This window comes from Suricata suricatta, chromosome 7, assembly GCF_006229205.1.
Source record: "Suricata suricatta isolate VVHF042 chromosome 7, meerkat_22Aug2017_6uvM2_HiC, whole genome shotgun sequence".
Classification (NCBI taxonomy): Eukaryota; Metazoa; Chordata; class Mammalia; order Carnivora; family Herpestidae; genus Suricata; species Suricata suricatta.
In genome coordinates, this window is record NC_043706.1 from 5,158,205 (window position 1) to 5,169,338 (window position 11,134).

General features: G+C 43.2%; 2 protein-coding genes across 2 annotated transcripts in view; both read left to right on the forward strand.

Moving 5' to 3' along the window:
- The window catches only part of LOC115296524 (zinc finger protein 91-like), an 80,479-nt gene that overhangs the window by 53,700 nt on the left and 15,645 nt on the right, over positions 1-11,134 (forward strand). The window contains exons 10-15 of the mRNA XM_029944976.1: positions 57-244; positions 2,027-2,138; positions 2,186-2,264; positions 3,158-3,227; positions 5,379-5,505; positions 5,987-6,082. Coding sequence (XP_029800836.1) covers positions 57-244; positions 2,027-2,138; positions 2,186-2,264; positions 3,158-3,227; positions 5,379-5,505; positions 5,987-6,082 — 672 coding nt within the window. The remainder of the gene's footprint in view (positions 1-56; positions 245-2,026; positions 2,139-2,185; positions 2,265-3,157; positions 3,228-5,378; positions 5,506-5,986; positions 6,083-11,134) is intronic.
- Positions 1-11,134, forward strand: part of LOC115295647 (zinc finger protein 665-like) — a 114,016-nt gene that overhangs the window by 53,682 nt on the left and 49,200 nt on the right. The window lies entirely within an intron of this gene.

Below are 11,134 nucleotides of genomic sequence, written 5' to 3' on the forward strand. Positions count from 1 at the left end.
AAGGCAGCTTTTCTAGCGTATTCCTCTTCCAGGTTCGGTAATATACTTTTGAAAAGTCATCCTTGTTCCCTCGATCCAAAATGTTAGCTTGACTATGACGCAGCAGCCACCGGAGAGCCGAGTGTCTGTGCCAAGCATGTCTTTGAGAGTCCGTTGCAGCGTTTCGCCTCAGAGCTGGTGGCGGCCCGGTGAGCATCCCAGCTCAGCGCCAAAAGCCTTGGGCTACGAAGGGCCAGGATCCGGAGTGGGTGTCGCATGTGCTCAGGTCTCTTGTCGATCCACCTTGGTCTGAGTTACCCTGCAGAGAGGAAAGAAAACCTCCAGTATCCTGCCTTATCACCATTATATATTGGGAAAGTCCTTAAATGTAGAAAACGCCTTCTGCTCTAGCCCCTCTTTGAAAAGTGCAGAGCATGTTGTTACGGGTTAGACTGTGTCCCCCCAGAAAGATGAGGTGACATCGTAACCTCTCGACCTGTGGAACGTGTGTGGCTTTATTTAGAAATAGGACCCTTGCAGAAGGACTCAAGTTAAGGTGTGGTCAGTAGGATGGGCCCATCATCCAGTGTGACTGAGGTCCTCTGGATGCAGAGGCCCCATGGAGAACACCACCTGATAAGAGAGGCAGGGATGGAAGTGTCCTAGCTTCAGGTCCTGGGGCTGATAGGATTGCCAGCCAGCAGGGGGAGCTAGGAAGAGGCAGGGAAGGGTTCTGCCCCGCCTCTGAGGATTCGGGCCCTGCTGACACCTTGATTTCTGATCTCTGGCCCTCAGATCTCCAACAGGGTGGATTTCTCTTGTCTTAAGACACCCAGTTGGTTATACTGTGTTACAGCAGCCCTAGGAAACTAATACAGGGGGTAAAATGCAAGGATTGTATTTAGTAAATGGGGTTGTAGAAACGTATTCTGGACCTCAGAGCATATTAATAGCCCACAAAAATTATTTTGTTTTATAACTTCTGTATGTATCCAATAGGACATAATACAATGGAACAATTTTTAAGGGCCCCTGGATGGCTCGGATTTTTTGGCGTGTGACCTTTGATTTCAGCTCACATCATGATCCGCAGGTCATGGGATCAGGCCCTGTGTCGGGCATGGAGCTTGCCTGGGAATGAATGAATGAATCAATCAATCAATCTCTCTCTGTCTATGTCTTTCTCTTCTTCCCCTTCTTTCTCCCCATCCCTTCCTTCTTGTCCCCCCTCTCTCCATTCCTCCTTCTGACCATCTTCTATGCTCATGCTCTATCTCCAAAATAAAGTAAAAAAATGAAAAAAAAATTAAAGCAATTTAAGGAAGAGAATTTTGAGAAAATGAAACAGGAAAACAGGATTATTTAGAAAAGTTGTTCCATTGAAAGCAAAAAGAAAAAAGTGAAATTTGTTGGGCACCATTATGAACTCACAGGTTGAGAATACTCCCTGTGAGGTTAAGGCAGGTTTGCAAGGCCTCCTGCTGTCAATGATGATGAATATCCACGCCCAATCCATGTTTTTGCTGGTGCAGAGACCCCACCAAGGCAGTTTGTTGATTGGTATCTGGAATGACTTGTCCCCTTATTCTGGCCCAACATGCTGATTGCACATTGTGAAGGAAATTATTGGTAGGAACTTCTATTGTGATTATGGGAGCAAACATTGTGCTTCCTGAGAATCCTATTTTCCTTATACTCCCCGTTAAGGAGACAGGCTATGGACACATGCTCTCAGGGAACTAACTTGTGCCTTTGCTATGCTAAGAACATTGTCCTGTATTTAATGTCTGAAGATACCTTCTTTCCCCATATGATAAACATCTAAGTCTCTTAAGTCAATGACTGTTGATCAAGATTATGCATGAATCTTCTACAAATCTATCTTCTGCGAAATGTTTACATATCAATGAGAAATCATTATCCAAGGCATATGCCACTTCTGTGCTGTTCCCCATACCGTTAAGCATACATAAAGCTGAGTCTCAGAGCAGAGATGCCTGCCTGGTGATCAGAACAATCTCATGGTTCTCTCATCCCTCTCTCCCAGTCACCGTCCATCTTTCAGAGACCCCTGGACCGACTGGAGTGCAACTCCGGCACACTAGGAAGCTGGGCCTTTCTATATTTGAAAGTCCTGCCGGCCAGTGAGCACGTTTCTGGTGAGAAGTTCTCTTGGTGCCTTTAAAGGCGTTTTCTCCTGATGCAGCTGTGATTTCTCCACACATTCCGCCTGAGAACGAAATCTGCAGGACGAGTGGACAGAAGAAGAAATGGACAGCTCTCAGGTAAGCCTGGTGTGCCAGCTCGGAGTCCGTGTCCTCCTCCCCCCTCCACTTCTGTGGATTTCAAAACCACAAATTGGATTTCTATATTTGTGATGTTTCTGCCTCATGTTTTCACCTAAGTTCCAGACCTTCTCAGGAATGATATTCAAGGTCAGGTCTTTAGAGCTCTTCTCCCCTGTATGTACCAGGATTTCTCTACATTTTCCACCAGGCTTTCACTGTGGCATCATCATTGGTCACTTTGAAATAAAGTCCTGAATGTATTGCAAACATTCCCTTTAGGACAGATCCAAAGAGGAAGGCGTTGAGTCCAGGATTCCGATTGCTGGTGGGGTAGGGTTCTGGGATTTCAGTCAAGGAGAACCGATCCTTCTTCAGTATTTCTCTTTAGACCACGATTAAGAAAGTGAAAAATGCAAGGCCTCCCGTATCTCAGGAAGCCTCTTAAGCATATGAGAGTCCTTCTGGAGGCTCCCGTTTTGCCTTTCTCTCTCCCAGCTGCCACGTATATGACCAGTCACCCTTTACATCCCCATTGTGACACCCGGTGGCAACATGTCCTCTCCTCGTGCTATAAGAAAAGTTCCTTTTTGCAGCAAAAATATACAGGATGGATATGAGGCCGAGAAGAATTTGGAACATTAAAAAAGCAGGGTTGGGGGTGGTGGTCTTTGTTTGTAAAATGGGAAAAAGATACTCTGTTTAAAACATACTAGACATGACAGGACATGGAAACAGGTGTCTCCATGTGGCGTTTCTCCCATTGACATGGGTGCTCGAAAATACGGGTTGATGATCCTGAGGACGCCGAGGGCATGGGCGGTGAAAAGAATTCACCTGTGGCAGAATTAGACCCTAGATTTCTGAAGAACCCTCAAGGGAGTGGGGGGCAGGAGAGCAGAGGAGAGGCTGCTGCCCGGAGGCAGTGAGTTGGGGCTGAATTTGCAGGGGGAAGATGAGGAGGTATGGCGACTTAAGGAATTTGCCCTTATTTGTTAATTCTGCCTGGTTGTAAGTAGCTCTTTGTTAGTTAGTTAGTTAGTTAGTTAGTTAGTTAGTTAGGGCCTGTAGATATTTTGAGGGGGGTCCCCTGCTGGCCTGCGTCTGTTCAGCCAGGTGGTCCCTGTGGGCCCCTCTACAATCCATTGCTCAAACCTCTTTGCCTCAAAGCAGCCTCTACTGACATGATATGTGATGGAACTTTGTATAGATTCACTGTATTCTCGTCATTAGATTGATAATCTGATTGAGCAGAACACTCGACTGATTATGTGTCCTTTGGTGTGTCTTCGACAGTCATAGCAACTTGCTTTAGTATAGTTCATGTTCGCTACTTGAATTGGCTCTGTGCTGTCTGCCAGATGTCTCCCCTATGACGGTGATCTTCCCCCACATTGTTCCCAAAGCTCTTAGTTTTACTGAGCACTGTTGAGAAACCATTACATTTCACCTGGAAATTCCTTTTGTCAGAGTTGCTTTTTGCTTATAGTTTTTGATGAGGAGAACAAACGCAAAAGAAATGTATCTTCAATAGAATTTTCTTCCACCCAGCAGCCCAGTGCATAAGGAATGTCATACTCTGCCTGTCTGAAGGATTTAATTAAAAAAAATAATAAACATTAAGGCCTTAGAGCAGCTATGTGTTCCTCGAGGAAGGGCATGTTTGCATGTCTCAGGTGTGTATCATTGAGCTGCAAGGTGTAGGGAAATTTAATTAAAGCTGCATGTCTCTTGACTTTGTGTCCCTTGTCATTTCCCCCTTGAATCTTAACATTTATAAGGTTGTTAAAGATAGAAGGTGGGGCGCCTGGGTGGCTCAGTCGGTTAAGCCTCCGACTTCGGCTCGGGTCAGATCTCACGTTCGTGGGTTCGAGCCCCACATCGGGCTCTGTGCTGACAGCTGGCTCAGAGCCTGGAGCCTGCTTCTGGACTCTTCTCCTCTCATGCTCTGACTCTCTCTGTATCAAAAATAAATAAAACATTAAAAAAAAATAAAAAAATAAAGATAGAAGGTATCATCTTCTGTAACTTCTTTTTGCTGAATAAGGGCATAGAGACTTTCCTACCTCTGAGTGAAGGTTGGTCGGGTGAGTATTTAGTAGGAATTAGGAAAGGCTAACGCAGATGTCTTTAGAGTTGCTAACGTGGGAATTTCCTTGAGTAGAAAGAATCATGTGTCCCCTTGAAGTTCTGCCTCTGAAAGAGTCTCATCACCAGGTAGAGAGAAAAACGGCAAAACATGATAGAGTATGTAAGAGAACAAAAGGCAAAGAAGGTTTTATTTTACCTCCCATTCTGGTGACAGAAATACCCTTCCATGTACTGCTTTATAGTTTCAGAAAATGAAAACCAGAATCACATGATTGACACATATTTGTGTCTGAAAATCCTGAATTTATTTAGAGCCCGAAATGAAAGTACAGCAAGGGAGGTTGTCACCACAGAACAGAAAGGAAACACCACATCAGAAAGGAAAACTGATTTCCAGCCAATAAGGAGATCAGGAGGAAACCATTTAAATGAGAGACTCACAGATCACAGGTGTGTGTGTGTGTGTGTGTGTGTGTGTGTGTGTGTGTGTGTGTGTGATGTTTTCCTTTTCTTTCAGATTCAGTGGATATTTAGAAAGTGGAGCCTTGTCATGTTATGTAGAACTGGACATAAGGGGGCACATGTGTCTGAGGAGACACCTCTATACATACTTTGTTTCTTTCGTAAGCGAAGTTTGTGCTCCTCCTTGGGTGCAGTTTGATATTACAAGGAGGGCAAGGTAACTGTCCTCACTGCATGAGTCAGCTCCATCATCCATGTGCACAGGGATAAGTCAGGGGCTAAGCTCAAAGTGCGCCTGCCCAAGGGCTGGGTTTACATTTTATTGAATGTTTTCTGTGTCCATCACAGCAGACTGTGTCCATAAGGTGTTTGCCAGAAGGAAAAGCTAAGAGAGAAAAAAGAGGTTAAGTAAAATGAGGGACCCTGGACAGTGGGTACAAGCAGATAAGCAGTGAAGGTCAGTTCTTGGAGTCTGCCTGGTGACAGTAACTGCCTCTCTCATCGTAGATACCATTATGAACACTGCCAATGGCCACTGGATCACTCTGGCATTTATTGCAGGGACAGCTGACCTTCCAGGATGTGGCTGTAGAATTCTCTCAGGAAGAGTGGGGACGCCTGAACCATAGACAGCGGGAACTATATGCGGATGTGATACTGGAGACCTATGGGCACCTCCTCTTCTTGGGTGAGGATCACTCCTTCCAGATTTCCCAAACCACACTCGGTGTTTTGTTCTGTCCTTTGAAGACTCTTTCTTGGCAGCTTCCTCTTTGCATGACTGGAATCCGGATCGCTGCAGGATTTGTAGATGTAGGGAAATACCTCATGAGGATTCCTTTTCAGCTTCAGCCTCCCTTTTTGTCAGGTGCCACCATGATTTCTATAAATTCATAGGAAGTCTAAACGCTGAGTGGCATAGGATGGTACTGCCCATATCTCAAACTCCAGTTTTCCTGCTTATTGTATCAGTGTCCCTGGAAGGGAGGTGATGATGGGAGTATTTGTACCTCCTCCTGCAGGTTCTGAAGAGGCTCCCTCTGCGGCAACAGCGTTTGGGAAGTCATGTTTTAGAATTCTCCCATGTCCTCTCTGGTCTACTGAGTACAGTGCTGGGTTGAAAGGTCGAATGTCCAGCAATAATTACACTCCTTCTTTCTGATAAACAGGTCTCCTTGTATCGAAACCAGACCTGGTCATCTTTTTGGAGCAAGGGAAGGAGCTGCGGGATGTGAAGAGACAGGATACGGTAGCCTCACACCCAGGTAGGTGGGAAGGAAGCAGACGACCGAGGTGAGGTGTGAAGGGGGAAGGTGGAACTTGAAGTGTAGTTCAAGGAGCTGTCCTTGAATGGAAAATCGTTTGTGAAGTCCCGTTTTATGTCTTTCCCTCTCACAGAAGGACATCTGCTATCTGGCCTGTCATGTTCTTTCATTCTCCAAGGACAGTATTTCAGCTCAATTGCAGGGCCTCCCCCGCCCCCCCCCCCATTGAGGATCTCCATAATGTGAGAGCTTCTCCATCGCTTTCAGAGTCCCAGAGGGTATCTCTGCATTTCGAGGAACTCTGCCATTTCTAAATTCTGTTTTGCTTCTTGTGACAAGTGTGTCGTTGTACTAGTGGGCATATGGGAGTTCGATGCAGAAATCCCGGGAACACTGGAGACTGAGATCACATGTGTTCTGGTTTCAAATAAGAATGTCATTTGTCTTGGGTCACGTGGGTTGCTCAGTCGGTTAAGCTTCCAACTTCTGTTCAGGTCGTGATCTCCTGGTTCTTGGATTGGAGCCCCGCTTCAGCTCTGAGCTGACAGACCAGAGCCTGGAGCCTGCTTCACATTCTGTGTCTCCCTCTCTTTGTGCTCCTCCCGTGCTCACTCTTTGTCTCTCTCTCTCAAAATAAAAGAAAGTAAAAAAATTAAAAAAAAGAACTTCATTTGACTTTATATTAACTGCAATTTAAAATTTCATCTCTGTGTTCTGTTGCTCAGTGGTGAAATAATTTAATGTACCTCTGTGTATCCTAGCATTTCTGCATATTAATGCCATAAGGGACCTAGAACAGTTAGAAGTTAGAAGTCACAGCCTATAATAAAGTCTCAGTGGGAAAAAAAAATAAAAAAAAATAAAGTCTCAGTGGTTATCTTATTTTAAAATAGAAATTACATCATTTAATCGTTTTGTCTTGTACAATAGGAAGTTCCTGTCACTTTCTTATATGTTGTAGATGAGACACACCTCTGATAGTTTTAAATCCAAAGTTCTATATGACATGAGTACGTGTCTTATAAGAAATCAGATAGAGGGGTGCCTGAGTGGCTCATTCGATGGAGCATTGGACTTGGGCTCAGTTCGTGATCTCACATTGGTGACTTTGTGCCTCCCACGGGGCTCTCTGGTGTCTGCGTGGAGCCTGCTGTAGATCATCTGTCCGCTCTCTCTTTACCCCTCCATTGCGTGAGTGATACCTCTCTCCCTCGGCAATAAATAAAACTTTAAGAAAAAAGGAAGTGAGGTAGATAATTAGGAAAATTAGATATATATAACAAAAGGATTGTTCATAAATGTGATTTTACTTCAGGAAAAAAATCATAATTCTTCTGTCCCCAGTATGCCTGAATTTCATCCCGCATATTTATTAGTTTCTAAGGTGATTCTCAGGATATTTTGCCACTTTGGCAATGTTCTTTGATTTAGAAAGGAAAGGGGTTTTTTTTAGGCAGCTTAGTTCTAAAGCATCGATTATATCCTTGCACTCTATGTAAAATGAGGAATATATTTAGAAAATAGTACATTTTTAATGCCTTTTAATGGCTTATTTGTAAAATTTTTCAGTAGCGCACTTTGTTTCATTTTAATGAATAGCTTTCCTGTTTTACTGTCAGTGAAGACACAAGGTCAATTCAATGCTCCTCATTCGTGAGTATATAGTAACAGTGAAAATTACAGTTCTATGGTAGGTTTCCTTTGAAAGGATTAATCTCTTTTATGTAGTCACTGTGGGAGTAAATTTCGTCTTCTGATTCTGCATTCTATGATAATGTGCTTTCTTTTGTGTGGAACATTCCACACGTTAGTTGTAGTTTTACGTACCTGTATATTATGTTACAGGATGCCCGTGTTGATCTAGGACACGTTAAGGCATTGTGAGTTTACATCAAGTGTGAATCAGCATGCCCTTTAGCAGTAAAATTGTGTATGTATTTCTTTGCATAAATATACATACATATTTTGGTACTGATCTTTTTTCTTTCTTTCCTTAGTTATTGGTCAGTGAATGATTTATCATGTCTAGGTGAATCGTTATAATGATACACTAGTCATGTCTTGGTGAGTCATCATAACAGACCATTAACTTCATCATGTATTTATTGGTGACTTTATAGTCTCCTTGCCTGAGAGAATTCCTCTTCTGAATTGAAATTAATTTTTCAACATTCTGTACCTCCAGGGTGCCTGGGGGACTTGGTCTGATAAGTACCGAGTCTTGATTTTGGCTGAGGTCAAGACCTCGGGGTAGTGAGATTGAGCCCTGTGTCAGGCTTGGAGCTGAGAATGGAACCTGCATGAGATTTTCTCTCCCTCTCCTTCTGTCCTTCCACGGCTCTCTGTTGTGCATGCTGTCTCCCTCTTTCTCTCTCTCAAATAAATAAATGAACAATTCTGTACTTCTGTATCAAATTGAGGTTTTTTATCTGTAATCGTGCTATTATACCCATGACATACTTTGGTACCATTCTCATGAACTTTTCTGTCTTCTATAGTATTTTCTTTGTGGTTTACGTAGATATTATTTAAAACCTCTCAAAGGTATCAAAGCCCATTTTAAACTGATACTTTGTGTTGAATACAAAATTATCTTACCAGCTCCACCCCTGCTCCTACCTTTTGTTACGCATATCACAAATTCTGTCTTTCAATATGTTCTGTATTACCTAATTTAATGAATTTGCATTCTTTTATTAAAAATTTGTTTATTTATTTCTTTAGAGACATCCAGCAGGGAAGGGGCAGAGAGAAAGGGTGCACAGGTCAGAAGCCGGCTCTGTGGTGACAGCAGAGAAGCCGTGGTGGGGCCTAAAGTTCTTACCTGTGAGATCATGACCTGAGCTGAAGTCTGATGCTTAACAGTCTAAGCCACCCCAGCAGCCCTGATTTTTCATTGTAGCAGAAGTTAAAGTCTTGTGCTTTGTCATTACAACATGACAGGTTTGTATAATTGTGTATTTTTTAAAATTTCTTATTATGTTTTTATTGGTGAGAGAGAGAGAGTGCAAATGGGGGAGATGCAGAGAAAGAGAGAGAGAGAGAGACAGAGACAGAGACACAGAATCCAAAGCAGACTGCAGGCTCTGACTATCAGCACAGAACCCAATGTGGGAGTCGAACTCAGAGACCTCGAGATCATGACCTGAGCCAATGTTGGTCACTTAACCAAGTGAGTCACCCAGGTGCTCCAATTGTATAAATGTTTGTATTTAGCAGAGGCCTTTATGTTCTCATGTGGTTTCATTTACTGTTCAGGTCCTGTTATTTCAGCCAGAAGGGCCTCCTTTACTATTTCTTGTAGGACAGGTCTACTTATAAACATGGAGGACTTTTTTGGGAAAGTCCCATCTGTACATTCATGGAAAACAGTTTTGCCAGGTAGCGAGTTCTTAGTGGATGTGTTTTGAATATTGAATACTTGAATACATTGGCTTGTGCCCTTCTTCCCATAAGGTCTGAGAATCCCACTACTAATCTCCCAGGAGTTCTGCATGAGATGAGTTGCTTTTGCCATGCTGGTTCAAATTTCTCTTCTCACCTGCGAGTTTTGATAGGTTCATCTTGTGTCACTGTGTTCACATCTTGACGTTGATTGTACTGTGAACTTACTGAGCTTGCTGCATTTGTCTCTTCTTTCCACATTTAAGACTTTCATTCTTCATAGCAATGGTTTTCCCCTTCCCTGCCCCTTTCCTCAGAGGTTCCCTTAATGCAGTTATTGGGTCATCTGTTGGTGTCCTATGAGTCGCTAGACTCTGTCCATTGATTCTTAGTAGATCCTTGAACAAAAGGATACGTTAGGTTGTATGATTCATTCTTCTTGATCAAGTCTGTTGTTGACCCTGTAGTGTATTTTTAAATTCACTAATTGTATACTTTGTCTCCCTGTTTTTTGTTCACTGTTGGTTACACGTTCTGTGTCCTTGGGTTTCCATTTTGGTCATGAATAGAGTTTTTCTGCTATCATTTAGTTAACTATCTATTTTTCTTCTTCCTCCATGAGCATCTTTAGGATGGTTCTTTTGATTTCTTTGTCAGGCAATTATTAGAAAGGTCCCTTGGTCTATTTTTGTCTCCTTGGAGGAGCAAAGTCCTGGCGCTTCCTGTTTCTCCAGTCTGCTGATGTCCTCTCATGGGTATTACTTTGGCACATTAGCATATTTACATATATGCATGTCAGTGTAGTAAGTGCGATGACTTCTTTTGTATCGTTTAGTTGTATCTTTGTGTCATCCCGAGGCTTGTTAGCAGACCGACAAAGAGGAGTCATTTGGTACAGTGGTATTGGCAGCAGTGGACCCTGTGGCCCCGAGTACTTATCCTGAAGGGATGACGGGGAAGGTGGTGGGGTGTAGTGAAATGTAGAATGTATGTTCATGAGGGGTGTAACCAAGCAGGGACAGTTACCCGTAATGGAATCCTACTGCTAGAAGGGATTAAGGACAGAAAACCTGGGGAAACCCCTCCCTTAACATCAGCGCTTTGAAGAACAGTGCCTTAGAAGCAGATGTCAAAAGTCTGTTTTTAAACATACATCTTCGCTGGAAGGGCATTTGGAAATTCTGAAAAGTCACCTAGTCCAAACTGAAAATAATCACTGAAAGTATTTCAAAAATTGAATTGCATTAACCTGGGTCGCCTGGGTGGCTCAGTCTCTTAAGCATCTGGCTTCAGCTCAGGTCATGATCTCACAGGTTATGGGTTGAGGCCCTGCTTCAGGCTCTGTGCTGATGGCTCAGAGCCTGGAGCTGCTTCAGATACTGTGTCTCCCTCTCTCTCTGACCCTCCCTTACTCATGCTGTCTCTCTCTGTCTCTGGAAAATAATTTTTAAAATGTTATGAAAAAAACAAAGGACCTACCGACTTAAAGAGATACATACTGGGGGAAAGGCCAAATAAATATGTTTAAATATAACTATTAACACCCACACACATATGTGTATGTGGCAAATTTGTGAAGCCCAACTGCAGACTTTGTGAACATCCCGGAGAGCATTGTGAATGAAACCCTATAAATGTAAAGGATGTGGTGAAGCGTTTAGTTTGTAA